The 24,495-nt window shown below is 42.8% G+C and overlaps 2 protein-coding genes across 2 annotated transcripts; both read right to left on the bottom strand.

Moving 5' to 3' along the window:
* Positions 1-526: 526 nt before the first annotated feature.
* Positions 527-21,413, bottom strand: LOC115112292 (conserved oligomeric Golgi complex subunit 4). Its single transcript, XM_029639258.2, has 19 exons — positions 21,240-21,413; positions 20,716-20,798; positions 20,383-20,497; positions 6,929-7,103; positions 6,004-6,197; positions 5,809-5,914; positions 5,545-5,702; positions 5,395-5,453; positions 5,140-5,273; positions 4,931-5,049; positions 4,561-4,727; positions 4,242-4,407; positions 3,947-4,009; positions 3,714-3,827; positions 3,364-3,456; positions 3,206-3,289; positions 2,996-3,097; positions 2,501-2,629; positions 527-1,077 (listed from the first exon to the last, which is right to left on the bottom strand). Exons 1-19 carry the CDS (start codon positions 21,372-21,374, stop codon positions 943-945), a joined length of 2,331 nt encoding a protein of 776 aa, XP_029495118.1. The 5' UTR covers positions 21,375-21,413; the 3' UTR covers positions 527-942.
* A 278-nt stretch (positions 21,414-21,691) lies between these two features.
* Positions 21,692-24,318, bottom strand: LOC115112294 (probable ribosome biogenesis protein RLP24). The gene is made up of 6 exons (XM_029639260.2): positions 24,154-24,318; positions 23,614-23,727; positions 23,436-23,508; positions 22,794-22,857; positions 22,422-22,507; positions 21,692-21,994 (listed from the first exon to the last, which is right to left on the bottom strand). The coding sequence occupies exons 1-6, from the start codon at positions 24,232-24,234 to the stop codon at positions 21,927-21,929; spliced, it is 486 nt and encodes a 161-aa protein (XP_029495120.1). The 5' UTR covers positions 24,235-24,318; the 3' UTR covers positions 21,692-21,926.
* Between the last annotated feature and the right edge of the window lie 177 nt (positions 24,319-24,495).

The following is a 24,495-nucleotide window of genomic DNA, read 5'->3' as shown; positions in this document are numbered from 1 at the left end:
CTCATGAGAGCATAAGGCCTAGATTCAATCAGATCTGCATTATAGCGCCATTGACATTTAAAGATAATTTCCGATTGAGCCGACATATACAGCGTTTACAGTGAATGCAATCTCCACAAGAACTTTAAAGGTGCATGGCCAAAAATGGCAGATTGGATTGAATCTAGCCCTAAGACTTCTCCATCTCCATATGTATGGAACATCATGTCAGGAAATATTGGAAAGTAGCAGCTATCAACAGAATTACATTTTCTAAGATCATGGTCTATCTTCTAGATTAGACTTTGTCATCAGTTAAAATGTGTTATTTATATATTGAATGATGAGTCTAGATCAGCCGTCTGACCTGGTTCTGTTAGTTTGATGGATTCTATGTTAATTACTGGGTCATTTCAGTGTCAGAAAACATAGGCACACCACTCTCCACCAGAGAGTATAGCTCTCGTCTGTCCCTGCGTGCCCAGTTTCAATATGATGGATTCCGTTAAAGGGCTTTCAATATAAATTAATGACAAAAAAAGACATCTTCGAGAGAACACTTTAATATTTTACATTTAATATGTTACATAATATTCATTAATCCAAGCCAAAAGGCTCAAATCCATAATCCTACTGTTCCACAATCCCATAGTTCCATTACTGCTGTTACTCCTGGCTCTGATTGGCTGTATGAGGTAGAAGTAGCATTAACTACAGATCTAGGATCAGATCACCCTACCTCAAACCTAACTGTAACCATTTGGGGGTAAAACAAATATCTATCACTGTATTTGTAGTTAGCAACCTCTTCCTCCGCCTCCTATGAGGCCAGCAGAGGTTAGGAGCAGCAGGGACTTCCTCTCAGGGGATCCACCTGCACACTCCTCTTTTTCCTCAAAGACCAATCAGCATGAGTCTAGTCCCATGTAACATGTGCACCAGCACATTCTCTGGGTAGCAGGGTTAGAGGCGGAGCCTCTTGATGTCCTCACTGCGGAAATCGATGCGGAGTGCCAGAACCTGCCGGACCTCCGCTGGAGTGAGACGCCAAGTTAGAGGACCAGAGTTCGGGCCCCAGTAATCCAGGATCTCTGTTACCTAGAAACACAATAACATACACACAGTTCTGAGAACAGGCCTGTGTATACAGAGACATGAAAGTCTCACTTTGTAGAGGGTCAGTGGTAAATAGATACAGTGTATTCGAAAAGTATTCAGACCCCTCAACCTTTTGTTACGATACAGCCTTAATCTAAAATTGATTAAATATTTTTTTTCTTCCCCTAATCAAACTATACACAATACCCCATAATGACAAAGCAAAAACAGGTATAGATTTTTTTTCAAATGTATAAAAAATGAAAAACAGAAATATTACATTTACATAAGTATTCAGACCTTAGTACTTTTTGAAGCACCTTTGGCAGGCTTACAGCCTCAAGTCTTATTAGGTATGACGCTACAAGCTTGGCACACCTGTATTCGGGGAGTTTCTCCCATTCTTGTCTGCAGATCCTCTCAAGCTCTATCAGGTTGGATGGGGAGCGTCGCTGCACTGCAATTTTCAAGTCTCTAGGTTTCCTCCAGACGTGACACTTGGCATTCAAGCCAAAGATTTCAATCTTGGTTTCATCAGACCAGAGAATCTTGTTTCTCATGGCCTGAGAGTCCTTTAGGTGCCCTTTGGCAAACTCCAAGCGGGCTGTCACATGTCTTTTACTGAGGAATGGCTTCCGTCTCGCCACTCTACCATAAAGTCCTGATTGGTGAAGTCCTGCAGAGATGGTTTTCCTTCTGGAAGGTTCTCCCATCTCCACAGAGGAACTCTGTCAGAGTGACCATCGGGTTCTTGGTCACCTCCATGACCAAGGCCCTTATCCACCGATTGCACAGTTTGGCCGGAAGGCCAGCTCTAGGAAGAGACTTGGTGGTTCCAAACTTCTTCCAATTAAGAATGATGGAGGCCACTGTGTTTTTGGGGACCTTCAATGCTGCAGAAGGGGGTACCCTTCCCCAGATCTGTCCCTCGACACAATCATGTCTCGGAGCTCTACGGAAAATTCCTTCAACCTCATGGCTTGGTTTTTGCTCTGACATGCACTGTCAACTGTGGGACCTTATATAGACAGGTGTGTGCCTTTCCAAATCATGTCCAATCAATTGAATTTACCACAGGTGGACTCCAATCAAGTTGTAGAAACATCAAGGATGATCAATGGAAACAGGATGCACCTGAGCTCAATTTCGAGTCTCATAGCAAAGGGTCTGGAAATAAGCGTTTTTTTATTCTTAAATTTGCAAACATTTCTAAAAAAAAACAACAGTTTTCGCTTCGTCATTATGGGGTATCGTGTGTAGATTAATAAGGAAAATGATTTAATCAATTTTAGAATAAGGCTATAACGTAACAAAATGTGTAAAAAGTAAAGGGATTTGAATACTTTCCGAATGCACTGTATGTGACCCCATCTATGTGATTGTCTGTGGGTTGAGAAATGTGTGTGTGTATACTGCAGATTACCCGCTCCAGGTTGAGGATGGTGGCCATCTGAGTGAGCCGAGCAAACTTGTCCCTAATAGTCCAGGTGGTGACAGTAGTGAGGTAGGCCACCAGAGAACGCAGCTCCTTATCAAACTGAAGCCCTCCCAGCTAAGGGACAGGTGCAATAAGGGGTTAAAACCAAGAGCATGAAACTGAAAAAAGGTATCCAGACTAGCAATTAAATATTTAAACAAAGACCACATCAAAAAGGATCAAAGGATCAAACAGAGAACATCCCAGAAAAAGAAAGAGGGGATACGTGGCCTGCAATAAAATGCTTTAGTGTCCTTGCACTAAATTACAGCACACACACACACCGTCTAAAGAGGCAGATGCCAAGGGGAAAGAAGCTTAATCTACCATCCTTCTGGAATCATAAATAAAACATTAAAAGAAGGCCTCTTATCATTACATCACAGACAGTGCATGCGGTAGGTGTGATGCCACCCTGTGGCCAGGCCTGGGATATCTCACCCTGCTGAAGGTGCACTTCAGGACGGTCTTCTCCATCTCCATGGAGACCAAACTGGTCATGAGGCTGGTCAGTGTGTCGTAGATAACTGAAGAGAGCCCCGCCTGAGAGAACAAGAGAGAGAGAGATTATAGAAAGGGGGAGAAGAGAAAGAGTTTGTAAAATGATAATGTGAGAGATGTATTCCTGAGGCTAAGCAAAAGTATGGTTACCTTGAACTCTGCCATGAGCTGCTCGAGGTTGACGATGAGCTGCTGGACCCAGGGGTCATTGGCCTCGTACTCATTAAACTCCTCCTGCACAAAAAAAACATTACAGTCACACACTGGGGGGAAAGGGTGTGGCCCAGTGTGTATGTGTGTGTTCGTACCTCCTCTATGCTGTGTGAGATGGACAGGAAGCTGCTGATCCACGGTTTGACCTGAGGCTTGATGGCTGTGGTGTTCAGCTCCGCCAGGCCCTCCTGAGGGTCACAACTGAGTTAGTTCTACTCCATACAGATTAGACACACTGGTGACGTTATGTAGTTGTATATTGTCTATGCATGTAAATTAGTACACAATTCAGTTTATCACTGTGACTTACAAATAAATGTTGCTGCTAGCACTACTACTGTTACTAGTATTTCTTGCACAATGAAGTCAAAGACCCCCTTAACACAACTGCACAGAGACAGATCATGTGTCACTCTGATCTGAGTACATTTCTGCGTCCTCCAACCTGCAAGAGATCCTTGAACTTGCTGGACGTGTTGACGAGGTCTGACAGACAGCTGTCAATCTTAGCTTGCTCTCCTGATCCCGCCCCCTGAGTGAACAACTTGGAGCAATCACTCTGAGAAAGAGAGAGAGGGGAAAACGTCATTATCTGTGGTATACTACACATAGTGTGTCTTATTGAAATGTTACTCTTTAGAAGACTAAAGAGATGATATAAGCAGTAAGCTAACTCACCTCCAGGTTCCTCTTCAGAGTGGTGATGTTCTCACTACACACCTCCACGTTATTCAGAGTCACCTGGGATAGAAAGAAAGATGGGTGTGAGTGAATATATGTGTCTATTGTCTGTTCCGTGTTAATCATCAAGAATGCTGCCTTAGTGTGCTCTCTGTGACCAGTTGTGTTTTAGACTGTGTGTGTTTCTTACCAGGAACGATGCCTTGGCATTTTCCGTGCATTCAATGTTCAGTTTGGAGGTAAGTGTTTGTGTGTGTCGGTCAGTGTTTGTGTGTGTACACAAGTCCCTCACCAGGAAGGCAGCCTTGGCGACCTCTGCGCTGTCAATGCCCAGGTTGTTGAACTTGCCCTGCTGCAGGCTGCTCTGCATCAGACTCACTGCACTGCTCACCCCACGCTGGATGTCCTGCAGCGTGGTCGCAGGGAAGCCCTGCCTCAGCTTATTATACAACACCTCCCTGAGAGAGACAGAGAGAAAGGGGGGAGAAAGACAGAGGGAAAGAGAAGCATGGGTTGGTGGAAGACCGAGAGAAAAAGGAGGGTGTGAGCTGGAATGAGATTCAAATGAGTGTTCAGATTATTGATTGAGTGTGTGTCTAACTGCTGTCTACCTGAAGTCAGACTCTAGCACTGAGGTTGAGTGGTTGATCATGGCACACAGACAGTCAATGCTGGAGCTGGACAGAGATCTGCTGATGCACTTCTTCACAATGTAGAAACAGTCATCCACCATGCTGGATGTCAGCTGACCCTTCTCATATGTATCCATAGCTACAGCCTTAGAAGAGAGGGGAAAAGGGAATTAATATAATCATTATTACCATTATGTGGTTACATATGTATACTGTGTATCAAGGGTATTCAAATCTGGGTTTGAGGACGACGACAGCATTGCTGGTTTTCATTATTTTCCTTCTAATGAGGGGCTGATTCAGGGATAAAATGAAACCCCCTGCTATATAGTTAGAAGTGGTGGCTAACCTTGCTGACGGTCTCCCTCATGTAGTACTCCTCCATTGGAATGTAGTAGCCAATCAGCTCCTGCATGAGCTGGCCCAGCATGCAGTGTTTCAGCAGTTTCTCCACATTATGCTTGTGCTCTGTAGCAAGAAACAAAGACAACCAAACTTACTAACACAGTCAACAACGTGTGTACAGGGTTTTATAAGTGTGTGTGTTGGGTGTCTTACCTTGGACGATGCCAGGTGTTGCCGTAGCATCCCCAACCTCGAAGTCAGCCATCATGCGACGGCGCAGGAATCTTAAGTAAAGCTCCGACCTGGCATTCATCAGAGTGACTTCCAGTAATACAGGATCCAGCTCCCTACACACACACAGGTGAAACGCATCATAAATATGCATAGTACACATGCATTGCCCTCCACACCAAAAGATGACATTGAGTAATGCTGTTGAAATAAAGTAGGCTGAACTGTCACACTGACCTGGGTTCAATCCTCTCAGTGGGCACACTCTTCATCATGCTGCTCTGGACGATCTGAAACTGCAAGCAGAGACATTCAATTTAATAACACTTTCTTAGCATAGTCTGTAATTTAAAGATCTAATGAATTGAATGCAATCGACACACAGACCTTGTTGTGGTAGTCTCTCTGTTGGATGAACTTGTCAACTACTTTCTGGGCCTGTCGGTCACACTCCTGCTGCAGGTGAGTGATGAGAGTATACAGGTAGCCTGGACCGTAGTACGTCTCTACGATGGGCTGGTGGGTCTCCACAACACGAGCTATGCCTGAAACACACACTAAATATTTTCCAATTCTATTTTCCTATACATACACACAAACCAACACGTTTACAGACATGTCTAAAAAGACATCATCATTATGGTCCCTCACCCTCCAGCAGCAGAGTCAGGGTGTCAGCAAAGACCAGGGCAGCTCTCCTCTCTCCCAGCTCTCCTCCCACAGCCAAGAGCAGGTTCTCATCTGCTTTAGAGGCCAGCTGAGAGAGAGAAAAAGACAACCGTGAAGAAACAAATGCACAAGCATTAACGCTCACGCACACACTATTGCATGGACAACCCCACTCACTTGGCTGCAGAGGTACTGGCCAAAGCGAGCCAGGCCTTGATCGTGGAGGCCAAGCAGAGGGAAGATTTTAAAGAATCTTTCCACCTGCGCCAGATCACCCCTGGTAACAGCCTCATCCAGTCTGTCCGCAACCAGGACTTTCAATCGCTGCTCTGCCTCTTGAAGCATGGCCAGGCTAGCGTCCACAGCACTGCCTGAGCAGAAAATAGTATCAAAGACCGCACAGAACAAAGTTAGAAGGGACTGTGACAAAAACTGAAAGCAATGCAGATCTTACTTTCTGCACATTACCTGATGTGCTTCCCTGATTTCCTGAACTTTCCAATGCATTTCAGTAACTTTGATCCAAATTCAAAAATGTTTTACACCTTTCCCATAAAGTCATTTGACATATTTTCTTATTACCCTTATGAACATAGAAACTTGGATCTGTGCTAGAATGGTTAAAAAGGCCATCAAATAAATAATCCCACATCAGTGCATCCCTACAAAATATTAACGTCTAAAACCAGTTAGAAAGTATGTAGAAATGATAATGGACTTTCCTATTTTTAAATAACTAATAATCATTTATTTTGACAAAACAAAAATCGATCCCAAAAAAAACTGCGGCCCTCGGTTGAATTTAGAAATCCCAATGCGGCCCTCGATACAAAATGATGTGTGAAGTGTGATGTGAGTAGGGTTGCAAAATTATAGGAACTTTCAATAAATTTCCTGGATTTTCAGAAATCCTGTTTGGTGGATTACGGATTTTCAGTTCATTCCAACCAGGTTTCCTGGAAAACTATGGAAATTATTAAAAGTTCCCGGAATTTTACAACCCTAGTTGTGAGTTGTGGTGGAGCATAGGCCCCTATAGGCCCCTATGCTCCACCACAACTAGGGTTGTAAAATTCCGGGAACTTTAAATAATTTCCCTTACTCTCTTCTCCTTGGCGACTTAGCTCAATGACTGATTGGTCGAGAGAAAGGTAGCGGTGGATGTGGGCAGCAGCCTGTTCATAGTCCTCGTTGTGTAGCGCCGTCTGAACGCCGTCTGTACAGAACTTCAGGTCCAGGATGTCATCAGCCCGCTGGATAACCTTATAAAGCCGGGTCTGTGAACACACATACAAACAGCGCGTCATTACATCACTCATTGGAGCTGATCGGAACATCATTGTATATCCTAATCCCTCTCTTAACTATGTCCACACACATACAGTAAGTGTGTGATTAGCTTGGTTTCGATGCGAATGTTGAAAAATCTGCATTAAGAAGATATATGCATTTTCACACCAGTGGGAAACTGACTTACTGCGGATAAAAATCCGTGCGTGATGATGTAGTGCACACAAAATGTAATTTTTTTGCTTAAAATTGTCATGTACTGAATTTTAAAAAAAAGTGAAAGTTCAATGTGTTTCCATCACATTTCCAACTAGTTTTGTCATAAAAACTGTTAAATAGCAAATGTGCCTGCTCTGGTCTTGGCACGTGCGCTCTAGCCAACAGTTTGCAGATACATCTAGGCTAGTCTACATGAGATTATTTTGGATAAGAGCTAGAATATTTTTATTTGTCAAATAGCAGTTAAGCATCATCATGTGACCAGAATAAGAACCTCAAAATTTATTGGAAAGGAGTATCAAGCTCATCTCCATGCACTTTCATCACCCTGTGAAATTCATCATAACTTATTTCCACACACCATATCACTGCATGACTCCAAGTTTACCGCGTTATGATGGTCACCACTACCAACAAACACCCCATAATATCTGGCCTTCTGCCCTCCCTAAATCGTGGCATTGAACTGAGGCAGACTTTTAGCCCTCAATAACTGGCTACGAGACTAATGCAGCTCTGTGGGTGTAACATTTATTGACAATATTTATACCTTCTGGAAACAAAACTCTTTTTATAAGGAGGATGGCTCCCAGGCAAATAGTTTGGGTTCCTGGATCCTTTCACAGCATTACAATGACCCAAAGCATTACAAAGATAATGACTTATCAATGAACCAAAGCCCAGCTCAGTTAATCCCTACCATTGTGTCAATGAGTTGTCAAAATTCTTCAGCAAATTAACATTATCCCAGGGATGTTGGAAGACACAATGTAGGTAACTGAATTTATTTCCCTCTTACTGCTTCTGCTGATCCCAAAACTATTGTATGCAGTAATCATGTGCCTATGAACCAGATTCCTACTGTTACCTACTGAGCCGGTGTGCAGCTCACCTTGCACTAACATAAATAACATGAGCATGTATACTTCTGCTAAGCTCACCAGTAAAGCAATGAAAACAATCAAGCATCCCAGAAAAGTGCTAAAAATGTTAACGTTAACATATGTAGCTTAAGAAACAAGGTTAATGAAATTGTCAGGGGTTCACCTTAGGGTCATGATAGGGGCTGTATCAAATGTTTGATGTATTATAATAATTGATTATGCTTATGTTGTATTAATATTTATGGGGTCCTAGACTACAGATGAACTAACATATATATATATATATATTCATTATAAAGGTTTAATATTGTTCCAGCCTTCTCTAAATCTCTGCCTCTGTCTGAGAAATGTGTGACAGACAGAACTCTGCAGTGTAAGAGATAAGAGACTAGTCAGACATTCCACTATAAATCAACTTGGGGAGTGGACATTTACTGCTATTTTAGATAACACTAAAACTCTTGTTTATATAGCTGTGTAGGCATGGTTTTGGTCTCATGAGTAGACGTAATGACATAGGCAGTGACATCACCAAGATATATGACTGTAGGAATAATAAAACAACTCGGACCCTTTTCTATTTTGCAGAACTTACTCAGAAACATATGTGCATACGTGAAATGAATGATTGCTGATTTTTATTTGATTTGTTAGAAGTAATTCAGTGACAATTACCCATTACTAGTTATTTTATTTTGGAGAGGTGGCTTGACGAGGCTGTCTGAGGTTACCCTCACAAGAGTAACTGTTCAGCTTGCCTGATAGAAAGCTCATCAAATTCAGATTTGAGTAGTTGGCGCTCTTTATGCAGATCAGAGGAAGGATCTGTAGCATACTTCTCATCCAATGTGGCTATGGATTCGCTCAAGTCCCGAAGTCGCTGAGAGCGAACTCTGTTTTGGTTGGCTGTATATGAAATAATTTGGCCACGTAGGTATGCTTTGAGAGACTCCCATATGGTAGATCAGGACATACCTGGTGTTGAATTCATTTCTAGGAATAAGGTGATTTCAGAAGAAATGAAATTGACAAACTCCTTATCTGAGAGTAAAATGGGGTTAAGACGCCATTGATAACACATAGGAGGTCGCTGGGGAAACTCTAGTTCAAGCACTAATGGTGAATGGTCAGAGATAACAATACTCTCGTAAGTACACCGCAGTATGTTTGATGAACATGAGAATAAATAGGAATACTGTCTATCTGTAGGAAACGCCAGGCCTCAAATATAGCATATTTCTGAAGAAAAGATTGAATAAGTAGGGCACATTTAGATGGGCCTGTAGTTATTCGTGAGGACTTGTCAAGAACTGGGGACATTTTACAGTTGAAATCCCCCCCTAAAATCAACAAATGAGAATCTAAATTGGGTATAGCAGATAAAAAGGAAGAAATTAAACTTGTGTCATCCCAATTGGGAGCATAAACACTAGCCAAAACAAGAGGGGTAGGAAACAGTTTACCGGTTACTATGACATATCGTCCCTTAGGATCAGCAATAACCTCAGAAGCAACAAAGGGAGTAGATTTATCAACCAAAATGGCAGCACCTCTTGATTTACTATGAAAGTTAGAGTGGAACACTTGACCAACCCAGTCCCTACGCATCCTAAAATGCTCACCAGTCCTCAAGTGAGTCTCTTGTAGAAATGCAACATTTGCATTCAAACCCTTTACGTGTGTCAACACCCTCTTACGTTTCACAGGGTTGTTAACCCCTTTGATGTTCCACGAAATGTACTTGATCGCATTATTTCAGCCCCCCTGGGCATTCCCGTTATACAATCCTGTCATTAGAGCATAGAGTGGAAAAGCAATGAGCGCCCAAAAAACCCAGAATAACTTGGCTCAGAGTAATAATGTACGGTGCAAGATGTTTGGAAAAAGTACAGAACAAAAAACTAAAGACAGAATGACAACATTAGAACTGAACAATTCAACCTTCCTCCCCCCACCCCTCATCCCAGACAGTACCTCCCCGAACGAGGCACAAGCTTAAATAGAACATGTTCTCTTCGCACAGTATGTCTGTGAGAGTGCGGTCTTAAACCTAAACCCACAGTCCCGCTCTTTAAAGTCGTGTTTTGTTAGTGGATCTAGCAGCAAAAAGAGAAAAAAAATAAAAATAAAAGTGAATCCCTTGTGCAAACGAAATTACAAAAGCACCACTTGTAGATGTATATAATTATATTCTCAGTCTTATAACAGGCATTGAGAGAGAAAATAAATAAAAATGTATAAAGGCTCTCAGCCAAAAACCTAATTTGAAGTAAGGAAATCGTAGTAAGACAACAAAACAACAACAAAAAATATATAATAATTGTCTAGTTGACGCTGAGACAACTTTTACAATCAAGACCAAAAAACTATGTGTGCGTTGAACGTTTGCTGGGCATAAATGACGCTCAAAACTTTTAAAATTGAAGTGAAGTCACCCAAAAACGTGTAGCCTTGGGAAACATTTACTGTGTCAATGCAAACAGATGCAGTAAACAAATAACCAAAAATATTTTGAGTCACTGAGACACTATGTACACAAACTGAAAAGGTGAACGAAGACAGCCTAGAAACACAGGAGTTAAGTAAAACCTTAATACAATGAAATTAAATGACTGAATGCTTGTAAGGCACGCACACTAGATGATCAAAACATTAGATCACATCAAATAAGCCTGAATGGGCTCGCCAACTCTCCAACTATACAAGACTAGCATGTTATAACTAAACATAATTGTACCACAGGTGGGCTACTTACTATCCACAGTTCACAAGCAACAGTTGCTGAACTATGAGCAAGTTCAAGACTTCTTGATGTGATGTTGAATGTGAGCCATACCCTCATCCGGAGACTCAAATGTGTAGTCTTTACCATCGCAGTCCATACTTCACACCTGGATGGTCCCATAGTAGTCGTTTGGCCTGTCCGAAAGCTGCGCGCTGCCTGGAAACAGTGGGGGAGTAGTCCTGGTAGATGGAGAAGCTCTGTCCTTGAAAGCTCAGAGTGGTATTGCGGGCTCGTCTGAGAATCTCCATCTTCTCATGGAAAAAGTGCACTCGAAGAATTATGTCACGGGGCCTCTCACCATCCTGGGGCTTTGGGCGCAGCGACCGGTGGGCACGATCAATCAGGGGCTTTTCATCTAAGGCAAGAACATCCTTCAGCAGCCCAGAAACGAAATCCGTGGTGCGAGGCATTTCCGCGGACTCTGGGACCGATACAAGTCTCGGGTTATTGCGGTGAGAGAATCCCTCTAAACTCACACAGCTCTCCTTCGCCTTTTTCAAATCCGCAGCCAGGCGTTTCACGTCAGCCTCCAGGGATGTAGATAAGTTGGAGACATTGGTAGCGGAGGTCTCCAGTGATGCAATCGTTGTAGTGTGCGAAGCGGTTGTTGTTCTGAGTGATGTGATTGCTGGCACTGTCTCGTTCCACAGGATGGTTAGATCTGCTTTTAAAGTATCAGAAACCTCCTGTATTCGGGCCTCAATCGTAGCAACCACCTTCGTTTTCATTTCAACTATCTCAGAGCGTAGTAGTTTGATGGCCTCGAGAATGTTCATTTCAGCGCCACCAGGCCAAGCCGCACCATATCCTGAAAGGCCACTCAGCAAGGAAGAAGCCACTGCTCCAAAACCGCCATAGAAAAAGCCAGACTACGGTTTGCAACTGCACATGGGGACAAAGATCATACTTTTTGGAGTAATGCCCTCTGGTCTGATGAAACAAAAATAGAACTGTTTGGCCATAATGGCCATCGTTATATTTGGAGGAAAAGGGGGAGGCTTACAAGCCGAAGAACACCATCCCAACAGTGAAGCACGGGGGTGACAGCATCATGTTGTGGGGGTGCTTTGTTGCAGGAGGGACTGGTGTACTTCACAAAATAGATGGCATCATGAGGTAGGAAAACTATGTGGATATATTGAAGCAACATCTCAAGACATTAGTCAGGAAGTTAAAGCATGGTTGTAAATGAGTCTTCCAAATGGAAAATGATCCCAAGCATACTTCCAAAGTTGTGGCAAAATGGCTTAAGGACAACAAAGTCAAGGTATTGGAGTGGCCATCACAAAGCCCTGACCTCAATCCTATAGAACATTTGTGGGCAGAACTGAAAAAGCTTGTGCGAGCAAGGAGGCCTACAAACCTGACTCAGTTACACCAGCTCTGACATTTCACATTCTTAAAATAAAATGGTGATCCTAACTGACCTAAGACAGGGAATTTTTACTAGGATTAAATGTCATGAGTTCTTTATTCAAGTGGTAGTAGTTTATCTTTAGCTTTTGAAAATGCCCAAAGAGCATTTAACATCATACAACAGAATCTGTATGATGGAAAGCTGATTCTAAATTCTGGTAAAACAAAATGCATGGTATTTTCAAATGCCAGGCATGTCACAAATCATGGCATTGCTACATTGGCTGGACATACTATAGAGCAAGTTAAAGTGTACAACGATTTGGGTGTGTGGGTTGATGATAGCTGAGCTTCATGTAGAGAACTTGATAAGGAAGCTCGAGCTGAAATAGGATGTTATGTCTCAGCCTCCAGTATTTATGCTGCAGTAGTGTATGTGTCGGGGGGCTAGGGTCAGTTTGTTATATCTGGAGTACTTCTCCTGTCCTATTCGGTGTCCTGTGTGAATCTAAGTGTGCGTTCTCTAATTCTCTCCTTTCTCTCTCTCGGAGGACCTGAGCCCTAGGACCATGCCCCAGGACTACCTGACATGATGACTCCTTGCTGTCCCCAGTCCACCTGGCCATGCTGCTGCTCCAGTTTCAACTGTTCTGCCTTACTATTATTCGACCATGCTGGTCATTTATGAACATTTGAACATCTTGGCCATGTTCTGTTATAATCTCCACCAGGCACAGCCAGAAGAGGACTGGCCACCCCACATAGCCTGATTCCTCTCTAGGTTTCTTCCTAGGTTTTGGCCTTTCTAGGGAGTTTTTCCTAGCCACCGTGCTTTTACACCTGCATTGCTTGCTGTTTGGGGTTTTAGGCTGGGTTTCTGTACAGCACTTTGAGATATCAGCTGATGTACGAAGGGCTATATAAATAAATTTGATGTTATTACCGGCATAAGGCTTGTTTCTCTTTTGAGGCCAGGAAGGAGCTGGTACGATGTACATTACTGTCGGTTTTAGATTGAGTGATGTTATATACACTGCTCAAAAAAATTAAGGGAACACTAAAATAACACATCCTAGATCTGAATGAATGAAATATTCTTAATAAATTATTTTTTCTTTACATATTTGAATGTGCTGACAACAAAATTACACAAAAATTATCAATGGAAATCAAATTTATCAACCCATGGAGGTCTGGATTTGGAGTCACACTCAAAATTAAAGTGGAAAACCACACTACAGGCTGATCCAACTTTGATTGTCCTTAAAACAAGTCAATGAGGCTCAGTAGTGTGTGTGGCCTCCACGTGCCTGTATGACCTCCCTACAACGCCTGGGCATGCTCCTGATGAGGTGGCGGATGGTCGCCTGAGGGATCTCCTCCCAGACCCGGACTAAAGCATCCGCCAACTCCTGGAAAGTCTGTGGTGCAACGTGGCGTTGGTGGATGGAGCGAGACAGAATGTCCCAGATGTGCTCAATTGGATTCAGGTCTGGGGAACAGGCGGGCCAGTCCTTAGCATCAATGCCTGCCTCTTGCAGGAACTGCTGACACACTGCAGCCACATGAGGTCTAGCATTGTCTTGCATTAGGAGGAACCCAGGGCCAACCGCACCAGCATATGGTCTCACAAGAGGTCTGAGGATCTCATCTCGGTACCTAATGGCAGTCAGGCTACCTCTGGCGAGCACATGGAGGGCTGTGCGGCCCCCAAAAGAAATGCCACCCCACACCATGACTGACCCACCGCCAAACCGGTCATGATGGAGGATGTTGCAGGCAGCAGAACGTTCTCCACAGAGTCTCCAGACTCTGTCACGTCTGTCGCGTGCTCAGTGTGAACCTGCTTTCATCTGTGAAGAGCACAGGGCGCCAGTGGCAAATTTGCCAATCTTGGTGTTCTCTGGCAAATGCCAAACGTCCTACACGGTGTTGGGCTGTAAGCACAACCCCCACCTGTGGACGTCGGGCCCTCATACCACCCTCATGGAGTCTGTTTCTGACCGTTTGAGCAGACACATGCACATTTGTGATCTGCTGGAGGTCATTTTGCAGGGCTCTGGCAGTGCTCCTCCTTGCACAAAGGCGGAGGTAGCGGTCCTGCTGCTGGGTTGTTGCCCTCCTCCACGTCTCCTGATGTACTGGCCTGTCTCCTGGTAGCGCCTCCATGCTCTGGACACTACGCTGACAGACACAGCAAACCTTCTTGCCACAGCTCGCATTGATGTTCCATCCTGGATAAGCTGCACTACCTGAGCCACTTGTGTGGGTTGTAGACTCCATCTCATGCTACCCCTAGAGTGAAAGCACCGCCAGCATTCAAAAGTGACCAAAACATCAGCCAGGAAGCATAGGAACTGAGAAGTGGTCTGTGGTCACCACCTGCAGAACCACTCCTTTATTGGGGGTGTCTTACTAATTGCCTATAATTTCCACCTGTTGTCTATTCAATTTGCACAACAGCATGTGACATTTATTGTCAATCAGTGTTGCTTCCTAAGTGGACAGTTTGATTTCACAGAAGTGTGCTTGACTTAGAGTTACATTGTGTTGTTTAAGTGTTCCCTTTCTTTTTTTGAGCAGTGTATATATGCAGGCCTCAGCCACTACCCTGAGAGCATTTGATTCAGTATATCATGCAGCCCTCAGGTTCATTACAAATCAAAAACGTCTAACACAACATTGTGATCTCTACAGCGCTGTTGGCTGGTCGTCATTGACCTTGCGTAGGCTTAAACACTGGTATACACTGATTTATAAGGCCATATTGGGTAAAATGCTCTGTTCTTTTTTAGTCAGGTCAGTATCTCTGTTCTTTTTTTAGTCAGGTCAGTAAATAAATATCAATTAGGGTCCCATTCTGTTTTGCTTCTAACAGTACTAAAAATTAGAACAGGTCGTGGTAGAAATAGTTTTAGTTACTTAGCACCGTGGTCCTGGAATTCTCTCCTGAACATTTTAAAATGTGATGATCTAGTTTCGTTGGTGGAGTTTAAACACTTGATCGATGTATATATCATAGAAAAGTGTAATTGTTTTTAGGCCAGCTGTTTTTAGTCAAGATGTTTGTGTTTTTAATGTAATATGTAATTGTTGTACTGTATGTGTGTTTATAGTTTTGTTTAATGTTGTGTTGGTGTATGTAATTTGTTTTGTCTGAAACGTTCCCCCTGCTGCTATTGGATCAGGTCTCTCTTGGAAAAGAGATATCATCTCAATGAGAAAAATCTTTATAAATAAAAGGTCAAATAAAATCAATAAAAACTGAGTTTAAATCTACTCGGCTAAGGTGTATGTAAACTTCCGACTTCAACTGTAGATCAAAGCACAGGGAAGAAACATGTAGGATTTACTGTAGTAGATGTGGAAGGTGATAGAGGTTATTCGGCCCCTACCAGACCATTTATCAGCGCAACAGGCAGATTTATTAGCTCTGACCACAGCTTGTGAATTGGGGGAAGGGAAGGCATTTACTGTCTACTCAGACTCAGCATATGCCATTGGGGTTTGTTTGTCATGGTGTGGGATTTGGAGAGCAAGAGAGTTTACTAATACCACAGGCACACCTATTAATAACAGACCTTATGTTGAACAGTTGATTGAAGCTATGTGAAAACCTAACACATTGGCTATTGTTAAGGTTGAGGCACACACGGGTTGGTGTGAATGTCCTAGAATTGGTCACAGCATAGCTGATGAGGCGGCCAAATTGGCTGTTTCCCGTTGTCACACACATGCATTCTATTTTTAGTAATTTGTGTCCATCTGAAACTACGAATCTTGAGAAACAGCAGCAGGCTGATATTCTCAAATCACCAAGTGTGGAGGGAGAGAGGGTGTGCTCTCTGTCCTAGGTCTAGCTTATGTCTACATCTTTTTTTCTGGGATGCCCTGTTTACCATCAACCATGATCTTTAATATTTGCCGATTGGCTCATGGAGTGAGCCATTCGTCAAAGGGGGATATTTAGTAGGGGGTGAAGATTTCGGCACAATGTTTTTTTTGAATCAGCACGTAAAACAGCACGTTCATTTATCGTTGCGCGACATGTTTGTTATATAACATAGACAAGGGAACTCCACTGCAACCATGGAAGTTCTCCACTCCAAAAGGACCTTTTGTCCACCTTGCTATGGATTTCATAGACATGATCGAGCAGAAAGAAAGAGATATTGCCTGGTGATAATTGACAGGTTTACAAGGTGGGTGGAACCATCCCACCACCAACTGCGTTGCGTGAACAGTTGCAAAATTGCTAGTTAGGGAAATTATACTCGGGTTCGGAGTGCCTGAGGTTTGTTTGCAGACAATGGGACCCATCTCATAGGAGATGTGGTTGCCCAAATGGCCAAAATGGGTGTTGACCAGAAGTTTGTGTCCATCCATCAACCGCAGAGTAACGGGAGTTACTGAGAGGTCTGGACCCTGAAAGGCTCCCTTGCCAAACTATGCCATTCCACAGGAATAACATGGGCAGAGGGATTACATCTTGTCCTCATGAAAACGCGCAGCAGCCTTAACAAATGTATTGGGTGTACACCTTATGAAATGTTAACAAGACGACCAATGAACACCCCAGGGCGAGAACTATGACTGACCGACAGATAGACATAACCGAGACACAGTGTAACCATCTTGAGTACATGAAGGAACTAACTTCTGTTGTAAGTTTTCTCCACTCTCACACTAGGAAAGCAGCAGAACCAATCCCAGGTGAAGACCCTGATGAGCTACCCATAAACGTTGAAGACTGGGTGAAACTCAGGGTCCACAAGCGGAAATGGAACCAACCTCGATGGATGGGTCTGTTCCAGGTAACCATGGTAACACCAACAGCCCTGCGGGTAGAGGAGAGGTCCGACTGGCATTATCTCTCCCAGAGTGGAAGCCATGGATGAGCGACTGGAGGGAGAGCAGGGCCCCGAGAACATCTGAAGGAGGAAGAAGGTCCGAGCCAAAGGACAGAAGCAGAGGGCCGAGACCAAAAGCCAGAAGAACCAACAAAGGGTTCACAGAACCTGAAGAGTCATCAGATGTCGAGGACACCATCAAACACACACACACACACACACACACACACACACACACACACACACACTATGGTTGTGAAACAAGAAAATCGCAACCATGGAAACACACATGCAGGGTAATTATTGCTTTCCAAATCCTACTCGTTCCCTTTGTGGACAGGGATGTGGAGGATAATAAATGGGTGGAAGCAGTGACAGACATAGGATTACAGGGGAAGGGGAACACATCTGGCACACGGGTAATGATTTTCCAGAAACCCACCTCCACAGCCTTACTGTGGGGAATCAATTGGAAAGAATGATTTTGGAGGTGGATTACTCCATTTTATGCAAAGGAACAATACTAGGGTTTGACACAAAGAAACAGCTATTATACTACTCTGATGTTGGTCACTAAGGGGAAGGAAGCAGCATGGGAAGGTGGATTATGCAATAAGACAAAAGGTAATAGTTCAGATGCAGCTAAAGAATTTAAGGAGGGTGGGCCAATTGAGACTAAATGGCCAAGGTGGAAGAAGGTTCCTAGCGTACAACCAGGTAACAATTCCCAGCTGAGTAAATGCATAGGACCTCCAAAAGTACAATGGGGAGAGTATCTGACTGGTAGTGTAAAGCCCCTAAATGATAAAGGAGATGTTGTGTTGAGAGGATTAAAACCTACAAAAACTCCCCCTGTTTGTATCTGCAACTCAGGGAATGCGGATGTAGGAAACACCACTAATCGCCTGTCTTACCCAGGCCTAAAAACAGATACCAGTAGTATTGATGTACTGGATGGACAACAATTGATAACTAGGGTAAATGTGTCAAACATAGGCAAAGGCATGGAGACACCTCCAGATCATCTCTGGATCTGTGGGGGTGATGGCTACATTTTCCTCCCCAGGGGATGGAAAGGGTGTTATTTGGGGAAAACTGAACTGACAATAGCAACACTACTTGCTTCTGAGTTGCTGAACAGTTCTTTGCAAATTAGTTTCAGATCGAATGGCAGAGCTAAAAGAGCAGTGGCTCAAAATAATGAAGCTTATGGACATCTGCTGTCTCAGCCCTAGTAATGATGGCAGCCCTAGTAAAGTAATCTTTCCGGGTGCAGGAGTTGTAGTAAAGGGTAAGGGGATTAACAATGACATACTCCATGCAGGCCCTTATTAATTTCATAGTACAGTGTTTTACTCAGTTGTCACTAAATGTGCAGAATTTGAAGGCAGTAGTGACCAGAGATGAAATGGCACATATTGGCTAAAGACAGAGGGGCCTACAGGTCCCTGGTAATAGACGATGAGGATGCTCAAATAGCTGACCAATCAGCCTGTTACCAACCCTCAGTAAACTTTTGGGAGAAAATGGTGTTTGACCAGATACAATACTATGTTCCAGTAAACAAATTGACAACAGACGTTCAACACGCTTATAGGGAAGGACATTCAACAAGCACAGCACTTACACAAATGACTGATGATTGGCTGAGAGAAATTGATAATAAAAATATTGTGGGGGGCTGTTTTGTTATACTTCAGTGCAGCTTTTGACATTATAGTCTGCTGGAAAAACATATGCGTTATGGCTTTACACCCCGCTATACTGTGGATAAGGAGTTACCGGTCTAACAGAACACAGAGGGTGACCTTTAATGGAAGCCTCTCCAACATAATCCGGGCAGCTGTCTAGGCCCCTTAATTTTTTCAAACTTTACTAACGACATGCCAGTGGCTTTGAGTAAAGCCGGTGTGTCTATGTATGCGGATGACTCAACACTATACACGTCAGCTACTACAGCTACTACAGCAACTGAAATGACTGCAACACTTAAAGAGCTGCAGTTAGTTTCAGAATGGGTGGCAAGGAATAAGTTAGTGCTAAATATTTCAAAAACTAAAAGCATTGTATTTGGGACAAATCATTCACTAAACCTCAACTAAATCTTGTAATGAGTAATGTGGAAATTGAGCAGGTTGAGGTGACTAAACTGCTTGGAGTAACCCTTGGAGTAACCCTGGAGTAACCCTGGATTCTAAACTGTCATGGTCAAAACATATTTGCTACAACAGTAGCTACGATGGGGAGAAGTCTATCCATAATAAAGCTCTTTGCCTTCTTAACAGCACTATCAATAAGGCAGGTCCCACAGGACCTAGTTTTGTCACACCTGGACTACTGTTCAGTCATGTGCACAAAGAGGGACTTGCAATTGCAATTGGGTCAGAACAGGGTAGCACGGCTGGCCCTTGGATGTACACAGAGAGCTAACATTAACAATATGCATGTCAATCTCTCCTGGCTCAAAGTGGAGGAGATATTGACTTCATCACTATTTGATTTGTGAGAGGTATTGACATGTTGAATGCGTCTGTTTGAACTACTGGCACACAGCTCGGACACCCTTGCATACACCCACAAGACATGGCACCAGAGGTCTCTTCACAATCCCGAAGTCAAAAACAGACTATGGGAGGTGCACAGTACTACATAGAGCCATGACTACATGGAACTCTATTTCACATCAAGTAACTCATGCAAGCAGTAAAATTTGATTTAAAAAACAAATAAAAACACACCTTATGGAACAGCGGGGACTATGAAGAGACAGACACATGCATACACACACATGATAACATACGCACTATACACACACATGGATTGTGTTGTAGATGTGGTAGTAGAGAAGTGGCCTGAGGGCACACAGGCCACAGCAGCAGCCAATGGGGATCCATAATAAATACAAATAACATTTTCAATATTTGCACATAAAGGCATTTCCCCCGCCATTTCTCACATTCTTTTTTTTATAGACACAAAAAATCCACCATGTCGAATTAACAAATTATCCTTTTATATTTTAAAAAATTGTACTGAAACTTCCTGTTTCCATCACAGCTGTCGCAATATTTTTTTATACGGTATGACTTTACTCGTATAAAAACTATGGACGGAAAAGTGCTTTCCGTGAGTGAGTCTATATGGGTGTAAATAGCATGTCTGTAGATAGTACCTTCGCCAGGTCTAGCTGGCGGACTTTGCTGCTGACATTCTCTGCCAGGCTGCAGGTGAAGGTAATCATGCCAGACAGCTGACTGGCATCTCCTCCTATCAGCTGCAGGTTGGGCCTGGGGGACAATGTGACAGGATAATTGATATTGGATTAGACATGGTATTTATCTCAATAGTCTACTGTAGCTTTCACAACTAATCCCCTTTCCTTCATCTATAATGATCTGAAATGGTTGAAATCACAGTGGTGAATGTCTACCAGATATTGCTTTCCCCATTATTGGGATGTACTCACAGTGAAACTTCCCTCCCTCTCTGAAGTACACACACTTACCCCATCCTTTGAAGAGCGAGCATCTTGGTGTCAATGTTCCCCTGCTGCCCAACCAATTTCTCCAGCTCAGTCTCCACCTTTTTCTGTGGTAGATGAACACACAAAGACCGTCAGTCTCTCTCACCCTCCCGGCATTATAGCTTTAATGTGTCATTCATCTTCAATAGATAAAGGCAATGGATAATTAAGCAATAAGACCCGAGGAGGTGTGGTATATAACCAACATACCACGGCTAAGGGCTGTTCTTAAGAACGCAGAGTGCCCTTAGCCGTGGTATATGAACCCCGAGGTCCTTTACTGCTATTATAAACTGGTTACCAACGTAATTCGAACAGTAAACAAGCATTTTTTATCATACCCGTTGTATACGGCCAATCAGCATTCAGGGCTTGAACCACCCAGTTTATAAGGCAGATAGAGTATAATGCCAAAATAAAAATGCTTCTGGTTTAGCTAGCTATGCTAACACAGTCTATGGGTACATCTTTGCATCCCTACAGCTGTCCGCTGGAAGAATTCTCACCTCCTCGGTGCAGAGCTGCTGGTAGACCCGCTCCAGATCATCCAGCTCCGTCAGAGCTGAGATAGCCTCCATGCTCACGGCATATACACATGCAGAATCGCATCGCTTCACTGCTATAGGGCTACTCTCTGCCATCTTTTTCTCACATAAACAGAAAACGTGTCACTTCCGCGTTCGCTCGCGCAGTAAGTGCACGGGCACATTTCCTATAGCCGTTAAGCGTCGCTATTTTAGCAGGATTTAGCAACTGGGATTTTGGTTTGTTGACGAGTTTTGTATGCATTCATTCTAAATAAATATATTGCCATTCAATTCCATATGTGCCATGTCTGTACTTGAAGTACTGGAATTCAGCATGTCTTCACCAAAACTCCAAATAACAGTAATTAACTTCAAACATATTCGACAATGTGCCATTTCAAAGTTCACGTGGATGAATAACAAAACAAATGTCAGGACACAATACTTTATTCAATCCATCATTTGACAACACTCCACAAAATTATTTTCAAAGTGTTTAATATTGTGTTAGCACCCCAGAACTGCACTGGGTTGCAGTGCTATATATGGTTGTTTCTTCACAGAATGTTGTCCAGAGTATGGTAAAGGAAAGTCTATGGATGTTATGAATAGAGCCCGTGGTTGCTTTGTAGGTCTCTATTTCAGCAGAGCCCCAATAAGGACTTGCTAATAGTCACCCATTTCCACATCTTGTAACTTCTGCACCATCTTCTCCTCCATAACCTTGGCTTTGCCTGCATATGGGGGGAAAATTGATTAGCAAAATTCTATATTTCATTATGCAATGGCCCCCCAATGGTGGAACAAACTCCCTCACAACGCCAGGACAGCGGAGTCAATCACCACCTTCCGGAGACACCTGAAACCCCACCTCTTTAAGGAATACCTAGGATAGGATAAAGTAATCCTTCTCACCCCCCCCCCCCCCCTTAAAAGATTTAGATGCACTATTGTAAAGTGGCTGTTCCACTGGATGTCATAAGGTGAATGCACCAATTTGTATGTCGCTCTGGATAAGAGCGTCTGCTAAATGACTTAAATGTAAATGTAATGCAAACTCAAAGTGGAATGAATGCCATCACATAATTTCTCAAAATATTATAAATATACATACACACAACGTAAAATACTAACAGCAACAAGGGAAATTGGTGAACTCACCTGCATGTGGGGCTTTGATGAGGTGAATGTTCTTCTTCACTTCACTGATGGCTTCCTCCTTTTCCAACTGCTTGCCCTTCTTCAGTCTGATCAAGAAAGGGATAGAGGAAATATGGCAAAATCAATTTGAAAACAGTGCTTAAAGGCATATCAGACTCCAATACTTGGCGAAACTGGCCTTATGTTAACCTAGTTATTTTCCTCTAACTCATAGTAATGTTATGAAGCAGGGACTGTGTACTTAAAGTTTAACTCACTCTATGGAATACTAATATTATCATTATAAAGTTGGAAGTCCCATGCCTTCCTAGTGTGGCCAACAATTTCAAATTGAACCAGGCTCTTTTCTGTGGGAGGAAAGCTAGGGCTCACCTGTTGAAGATGAACTGTGCCTGTCGTTTCCGTTTTATTCCTTCCACCTTCCTCATTGCCTCCACTGAAAATAACAAAATTAGTTGGATTTAACAGATCAACAAGGTTATTAACAAAAACGTAGAAGTTAGCTACAGTAGTCTTGATGTTATGCTGTAGTAGTAACATACACCATCATGGAACATACAGTAACGTTTGTCATGTAAATGTGCGGAGGGCATGATCTCAATCTGTCATGTGAGAATTGACTTGAATAGAGTATGAAAACAATTGAAAGATGAAAGTGAGGGCAGGGATGTAATAAGTAAGAACAAAATGGGCCAAAGCAGAGGCACCTATCAGGGGTGTATTCATTACACCCGATTCTGTTGCAAAATGTTAATTAAGTCTATCCGAAACTGTTTACTCCAAGCGGAATACGATTTGCAACTAAAACTAGAATTTATATTGGACAAATTCAGGTAGGTCCATCCCGGTTTCATTATTTTTGTTTGGTTCTTAAAACGGTAAACCATTTCCATGGCAAGAAGTACTGAATACAGCGCTGACTTGTCCAATAAGAAACACTAATTTTCATTGCAAAACGTTTCACTACGGTTTGCACTAATAAATACACCCCTGGACTTTAGCCATAGCAAGTACCTGTCTTGCTCCACAATTCCCTCTGGTACTTGATGGCCACATTTCTGCGCTTCTCGAACTCCAAGCAGTTATCCTGTGTTGGAAATAATTCAGTAAGAGACTCAAGGGCAAAACGTTTATGATGGTTAATCAATCATATCACATTCTACAACTTGCATGGGTGAATGGGGGAACTCACCACTGTCAATTCCTTGCCAGATGCTTTCCTGAAAGCCTTGGTCCATCTGGTCTTTCTTGGGTTACGCTTCTTCTTGAAGTTTTTGAGGCATTTTGATTTACAAAACCTGAACGTCTGAGAATACATTTTAGTCATTACTTAAGTTATACACATGGTAGCAACAAGAACTGGTCTGTCTGGTCATGGAGAGACCCCCTCAATGTACAGGAAACAACACTACTACAGCTTTAGCAAAGCCAATATCTCCTTCACTGCCGAGTGAGACAGACTTCACTTGGCAACAATAACAGGCCTGGCTGGCTATGAAACTGCACTCAAACGTTGAAAGACAACCTATTTGTTTTTCACCTCTTAGCTATCTATGGCATAGTTGGGCACCTGGGCTTATACTGTCTGATGTTACGTAGCTACAGACATTTGGAAGAAAGAAAAAAGCATCCCAACTGACAAAACTAGCTACAGTAGGAAGTTAGCAAAACAGCTAACATATTAGCATGGAAGCCATCAATCCAGAAAGTAGGACACAAAAAAAAAACATACCTTGCAATCGTTCCGCACAAACATCGTACCGTGCCCGGGATACACAGGTCCCGAACAAAAGTAACATTTTTCAATTCGCATCTTTAGATTTCTGTATTATTTAATACGCATGTGTTATCCCTGGTGGAATGCGAGTGGCATGATTTTAAAAGGAAGTTAAGATATACTATTTCCGGTAAATAAATATTTTCGCATTTTTATCGTTATAAACTGCCCCCTAACGTGTAACTAGAGAAGTTTCTAAACCTTAATTTATAGCTTGGAAAATGTAGATTTGGTTTGTAAAAATATTTTCATTGTTACATATTGACGTGAACAAGATTGACACTAAATAAAGTTTGA

This window comes from Oncorhynchus nerka, linkage group LG27, assembly GCF_034236695.1.
Source record: "Oncorhynchus nerka isolate Pitt River linkage group LG27, Oner_Uvic_2.0, whole genome shotgun sequence".
Lineage (NCBI taxonomy): Eukaryota > Metazoa > Chordata > Actinopteri > Salmoniformes > Salmonidae > Oncorhynchus > Oncorhynchus nerka.
This window is presented reverse-complemented; position numbering and strand designations above follow the sequence as displayed.